Source organism: Moschus berezovskii, chromosome 15, assembly GCF_049115385.1.
Source record: "Moschus berezovskii isolate FMDL1 chromosome 15, NW_MosBer_1.0, whole genome shotgun sequence".
Taxonomy (NCBI): Eukaryota; Metazoa; Chordata; class Mammalia; order Artiodactyla; family Moschidae; genus Moschus; species Moschus berezovskii.
Window position 1 is genome coordinate 13,571,536 of NC_142474.1, and position 6,141 is coordinate 13,577,676.

A 6,141-nucleotide genomic window follows, 5' to 3' on the forward strand; every position below is an offset into this window, starting at 1 on the left:
CCCTGGACCGCGGTCCCCGGGCGCGCACGGGCTTTGAAGACGAGTGTGTCCCGCGGGTGGACGGCTTTGAGCCCCGCGCCCAGGCCGGTCCCAGGGGTCTGGCTCGACTTCTCACCGCCACCGGGTGCCCGCGGACGACGACGGTGGCAGATGGGTGTGTTTGGGGGGCTCCTCCGGGGCGTCGACGACCTGCGCCCCTGCCACCCCGGGGCTGCTCCCTGCTTAACCTCTGGCTCGCGGGCGTCAGCCGGGAGCTGGGGCGGGGGGCTGGCGGCGGCGAGGGGGCCGGCGGAGGAGAGCGGCGCGGCCCCGAGTTTATGCTAATCCGCGCAGAGCCCGCCTCCCGCCTCCCCTCGGCGGCCCCAGGCGCGAGCCGCGCCGGCCACTCGGCGGGACGCAGCCGCCTCGAAGCGCCAGGCGCCCGGGCCAGCGAGCTCCGGGGGCCGCGACCGGCGGCGGGACGCGGACGGGCGAGCGGCGGGGCGGCGGGCGGACACCCGGCGGGGGCCCCGCGCGGGGCCAGGTGGAGACCCCGGGGCCGCGATGGGCCGCCGCCGCCTGCCGGTCTGGCTGTGCGCCGTGGCGGCGCTGCTCTCGGGGGCGCAGGCCAAGGGCACCCCGCTCCTCGCGCGGCCCGCGCCGCCGGGTGCTTCCCGCTACAGCCTCTACACGACGGGATGGCGCCCGCGGCTGCGCCCGGGGCCGCACAAGTAAGCGCGGGCCGCGCCGCGGGCGGGAAGCGGGAGGGCTGGGCCCCGGGCGGCGCTCCCACCTGCCCCGGGCCGCGCGCGCGGGGGCGCCGGGCACCCCAGGGCGAGCCCCCGCCCGGCCGGGCGCCCCCACGCTCCGGGGGGCTGCGGGGCTGGTGAAGGAAAATAAGCCGAGGGGGCCTGGCGCGGCGGCTGGGGTCCTGGCAGTGCCCGCGGAAACCTTTCCAGCGAAGTAACATTTTCCAGCTGCGCTGTGTGCAGACTCCGGGCGCAGCGGACCAGGTGGAGGGAGCAGAGGGAGGGCGGACGGCCCGAGCGCGCGGAGCACGCGGGGCCATCCCCATCCCGCGCCGGGGCATCTCCTCTCTCCCGCTGCCCACCAGGTAGGAGAAGGAGCCGTGCGCCCTGCGGCTCGCCCCCTCCCGCGGTCAGTCTGGACCCGCGCAGCCCTTGAGGAGCCCCCATGTGGCTGGGCCGCAGAGCTGGTCAGGGGGCCCCTGGGTCCTGGGCCTGTGTTGTGGCTCCAGAGCTCTATGGGGTCCAGTCCGCAGGTGGTTGGCGTCTGCCAGGCAACGGCCTCCCCTGCCACAGTGTCTGGTCTTGAGTAGTTTCAGATGAGTTAGGGGCTAGCTGAATGTGAGCTCCCGCTGAGTTTGAGCGGTATTATAGGAGGAGCGCAGCCAGCCAGCCCATGGCTGACACTCGGTAGGCCTGGGCGCATCAGTGCCGGCTTCCTGGAGGAGGTGCTACGAAAAATGATCTGAGAGCAGGGAACCAGGAGCTAAGGTAGGGGCCGGAAAACTCCACGGTGGGATGTATTTCCCCAGGAGTCAGTCAGGGGAGGAAAGGTGCAAAGTGTGGTCTCAAAGGCACCAAGTTGGGACCTCAGAAGCTTCAATGCCAAGATAAGGAGCAAAGAGCCAGTGAAGGAATTAGAGAGGGGTGGGGAGTGTGGCATGGGAAACCCAGAGTGGGCCTCTTCCCCAGGCCAGGAGGGTGGCTGCACCGGGCACCTGGTTCAATATTGTACTTACATAGCCTAGTGACCAATCCGACGGGGAGGCTGGGATCAGGGAAACCAGCAGTGGGGCTGGACTCAAGACCAGTTCCCTGGATCCCAGGAACAAGGAGGGGCACAGAAAGGAATTCCCTGGTGGTCCACTGGTTAGGACTTGGTGCTCTCACTGCCCTGGCCCAGGTTTGATCCCTGGTCGGGAACTACGATCCTCCAAGATGCCTGGTGGGACAGGAAAGAAAAAGAGGCAGAGAGATGAGAGTCTGGTCTCTTGCTAAGGCCCGCAGTGGGGGAGGGGAGGAGGAGCAGCCTCAGGGGGCCTGGCACAGGCCGGGTATTCCAGGGATGCCCTTTTCCCTGCAGGGCCCTCTGTGCCTACGTTGTGCACAGGAATGTGACCTGCGTCCTACAGGAGGGAGTGGAGAGCTACCTAAAGGCTGAATACCGGCAGTGCGGCTGGGGGCCCAAGTGCCCCGGGACAGTCACGTAAGTGCACCCCCGTCCCTCCCACTCAGGATCCCAGGCACAAGCTCCAGGCCTGCCTTCAGTGGAGGGCAGCAGCCCGCTCCACCAGGGCTGCGACTCCAAATGGCCTTCCCCTGTGCTCATACGGGTGGGAAAGAGGCCAGCGGGGAACAGGGCTCAGGCTGGAGCCCACAGAGGGTCCCAGGGGAGCAGCAGCACAAGACAGAGGGGGTGGGGACAGAGGAGAGCAGAGAGTCACATTGGCAATGGCTGATCCCAGAGGGGGCCCCTGGGCAGACCCAGGGAAGGTGGCGCTGACCATGGAGAAGGCAGGCCAAGGGTAAGAGGCTGGGAGCCCAAGATCTGGGGCTTCAGCCAGATGGGTGGGCCGAGGACATGCTGCACGCAGGTGTGACGCACAGGTCTGTACTTGGAGATGTTCAAACGTGTGTCTGAAAACAGACCTGTTTGCTCCCGTGTATCCGTGGGTAAACAGGGGAGTTCTATGGGGAGCACTCCCCTGCATCCCTGGGCCTCTCTGCTGTGCTCAGCATCAGAGGTGCCCTTCTGCCAGCCTCCCGGGCCAGAGCCGAATTCTCGGAGCAGGCCAGGGGGCAGGGGAAGGAAGTAAGAGGCCTCCCAGGTAGGGAGTGGCCCCCAGGCAGTGTGACGGGCTGTCTGCCTCAACTTCTCTGCCCTGCCTCTCACCTACCTAGAGGGTAGAGGCTGGGTTATGTCAGAAGTTTTCATGGTGCCGCCAAAGCCAAAGTTGGAATTTCCGATGGCAGGGTGAGCCAGAGGGGGTCCAAGTGGTCTGGGGAGTCTGGGGGCTAAATTCCCACTAGTCTTTGGCCCCAGCAAAACAGCATGGGGCAGGGCTTTGACCTGCCCCTTCCCTAAGGCATCTCCAAGCCTCTGGAAGGCCTGCTGCCACCCCTCTGCCTTGTTAGCAGAGAAAAGGCGGAGATACTGGTGGGGCAGTGAAGCTGGGAGACTTCCAGCCCTTCTGCCAGTGTCATGAGAGAGGCCCTGCGTCCCAGCAGGGGGAAGGGGCCCCTGCCCATGGACAGAGCTCTGCCCTCTCCCACCCCTGACCCAGGTACCGCTCGGTGCTCAGACCCAGATACAAGGTGGGCTACAAGACGGTGACGGACCTCGCCTGGCGTTGTTGCCCTGGCCTTGCTGGAGAAGGCTGTCCAGAACACCTCACGGACCATGGGGCCACACCACCTCAGCCGGAGCCTGAGACCCAGAGTCCCTCGGGGCAGGTGGGCCCAGGCCCCAGGCCCCTTCCTTCCAGCAGAGTGGCCCCAAGCCCCCATGGTGAGTCTGCCCACGGAGACCCCCACCAAGGTGATCAGGCTTCTGGGGGCTGACCCAGGCTGGCGGAGCCCGGGCTGGGCAAGGGAGGGTGCATCTCACTCTGGGTGTGAGGGCAAGCCCCCCAGAGCCCCCCTGCCACAGCTGGGGGGGAGCCATGCCCAGCAAGGTCGGCTTAGAACAGAAAATCTCTCGGGCGTCTGGGCCATAGGATGGGCTGAGTGAGCCAGGCCAGTGATATTCCTGGGGTTCTCGCCTCTTTCCCAGGAAGGAAAGGCCCAGGGCTGTTTGGTGAACGGCTGGAACGCCTGGAGGGTGATGTCCAGCGCCTGGCACAAGCATATGGTACCCTCAGTGGCCTGGTGGTCAGGCATGACGACCCCAGTAGGATGACCCCAGTCATGCCTGGACCCAGGGCTCCTGCCACCCCCGTGGGCTTTGGGGTCATCCCCGAGGGCTTTGTGAGCCCCCGAGACAGAGCTGGAAGACCACTCAGCCCACCCCTGGATGAGATCCTGAGCAAGGTGACTGAGGTGAGCAACACACTCCGGACCAAGGTGCAGCTGCTGGACAAGGTGCATGGGCTGGCCCTCGGCCACGAGGCTCACCTGAAGCGGCTGCGGGAGGCGCCCCCGTCCCCCCTCACCTCCCTGGCGCTGCTGGACGAGTACGTGGACCGACGCCTTCACCGGCTCTGGGGCAGCCTGCTGGACGGCTTCGAGCAGAAGCTGCAGGGTGTCCAGAGCGCATGCGACCTGCACGTGCAGGAGGTGCGGCAGCAGTGTGAGGAGGGCCAGGCGGCCAGCCGGAGGCTGCACCAGAGCCTCGATGGCCGAGAGCTGGCCCTGCGCCGGGAGCTCTCACAGCTGGGTACCCGGCTGCAGGGCCTGAGTGTGGCTGGTGGGGGCAGCTGCTGTGGGCAGCTGGCCTTCATCAGGGCCCGCGTGGACAGCCTCGAGAGGAACCTGCAGGCCGTGATCGAGGCCCACCGGGGCCGCGGCGCCCCCGATGGAGATGACCTCACGCGGCTGTCTGCCGCCATGCTCGAGGTGGGCATGGATGGGCTGCTGGAAGGCGTGGAGACCGCCAACGGGACAGGGGGTGGAGCCGGGGGCTGCTGTCTGGGGACGCAGGAGGGGGGCTGGGGCGCGCGCGGCTTCCACACCACGCTGGAAGAGCGCGTGCAGAGGCTGGAGGAACGCCTGGTGACGCTGGCCGGGGAGCCGAGCCACGACCGCGCCCCTCCAGGCAGGCCGGCTCGGCCCCTCGTGCAGACGGAGCTGGCCGTGCTGGAGCAGAGGCTGATTTCGCTGGAGACCTCGTGTACCCCCAGCACCACCTCTGCCATCCTGGACAAGCTTGGGGCTGAAGTGAAGGCCTGGCAGAGCCGGAGCGAGGCCCTCCTGCGCCAGGTGGCCAGCCACGCGGTCCTGCTCCAGCAGCTCAATGGCACCGTGGCCGAGGTCCAGGGGCAGCTGGCGGAAGCGACGGGCAGCTCTCTCCAAGGCGAGATCACCCTGCTCAAGGTCAACCTGAACTCTGTGAGCAAGTCGCTCACGGGCCTCAGCGACTCTGTCAGCCAGTATTCTGATGCCTTCTTGGCCGCCAACACGTCCCTGGATGAGCGGGAACGCAAGGTGGAGGCCGAGGTCCATGCCATCCAGGAGCAGGTCAGCAGCCAAGGCTCGCGGCTTCGGGCTGATCACAGGCAGGTCCTGAGCCTGCGCGGGGAGCTGGAGCAGCTCAGGGCCAGCATGGCTGAGGTGGCTGGCGGGCTGAGCCGCTGCCAGGACACGGCCCAGGAGCTCCGGCACGCGGTGGGCCACTTCGATCAGAGGGTGGCCCAAGTAGAAGGTGCCTGCAGGAGGCTGGGCCTGCTGGCTGCAGGCCTGGACAGCTTGCCAGCTGAGTCGCCGGGGCCCAGGGAGGGCCTGTGGGACCATGTGGACCAGCTGAATCGCACACTGGCCCAGCACGCCAAGGACATCGCCCACCTCCAGGATGACCTGCTGGACTGCCGTGCCCAGCTGGCTGAGCGGGTGCGGCCAGGGAAGGCCAATTAGGTGGGCTGGCTGGGACCCCTGAGATGCCTCCAACCCTGGGAGCAGACCCTCCCCACCGCCCCCGTCCCCCACCAGAGTCCAGCCTCCCTGGCCAGCGCAGATGCCATTTCAGAAGGGTTTGAAGGAACAGTCCAGGCACCAAAACCCACACTAGGTGTTGCACCAGCTGGACAATTCAGGATCACGGTCAAGGCCGGTACTTCATGCCTCAAGGCCGGGGTGGCCCTAAGAGACCTCACCATCGAGTCTGCAAAGTGTTGTTCTGCAGATGCCCCAGCCGGCACCTGCGCACAGACCTCCAGGTCCCTGCTCAGACCACGGTCTCTGTGGCTCCCTTGGCTCAGTGACGACAGCTCCAGGCCCGCAGAGGCTTCTGGCCACCCTGTCCCTCTGGCCTCGCTTCTCGGCCATCTGGGCTCAGTTTCTTCAGGAAGGCGGTGCCCGTTGGCATGGTCCTCCTACCTGGCAGCTTCATGGATACTGTTTCTGAACCGAGGACTAGAGGTTTCCACCGCCCTCCCCCTGGCTCCTTCAGGACAGAATGGAAACACAAGGACTCGGCGAGAGC

The 6,141-nt window shown here is 66.9% G+C and overlaps 1 protein-coding gene across 1 annotated transcript; it reads left to right on the forward strand.

Moving 5' to 3' along the window:
- The first annotated feature begins 406 nt into the window (after window positions 1–406).
- Window positions 407–6,098, forward strand: EMILIN3 (elastin microfibril interfacer 3). The gene is made up of 4 exons (XM_055437506.2): window positions 407–710; window positions 2,089–2,211; window positions 3,290–3,513; window positions 3,778–6,098. Exons 1-4 carry the CDS (start codon window positions 544–546, stop codon window positions 5,571–5,573), a joined length of 2,310 nt encoding a protein of 769 aa, XP_055293481.2. The 5' UTR covers window positions 407–543; the 3' UTR covers window positions 5,574–6,098.
- Window positions 6,099–6,141: the final 43 nt, after the last annotated feature.

What these genes read in the sequence shown, in the direction of transcription:
- EMILIN3 (XM_055437506.2), top strand. Translation starts at nt 544, where the DNA reads ATGGGCCGCCGCCGCCTGCCGGTCTGGCTGTGCGCCGTGGCGGCGCTG. An exon ending in AAGTGCCCCGGGACAGTCAC is followed by an intron (nt 2,212 to 3,289) that starts GTAAGTGCACCC and finishes CCCCTGACCCAG; the next exon opens with GTACCGCTCGGTGCTCAGAC. An exon ending in AGTGGCCCCAAGCCCCCATG is followed by an intron (nt 3,514 to 3,777) that starts GTGAGTCTGCCC and finishes CCTCTTTCCCAG; the next exon opens with GAAGGAAAGGCCCAGGGCTG.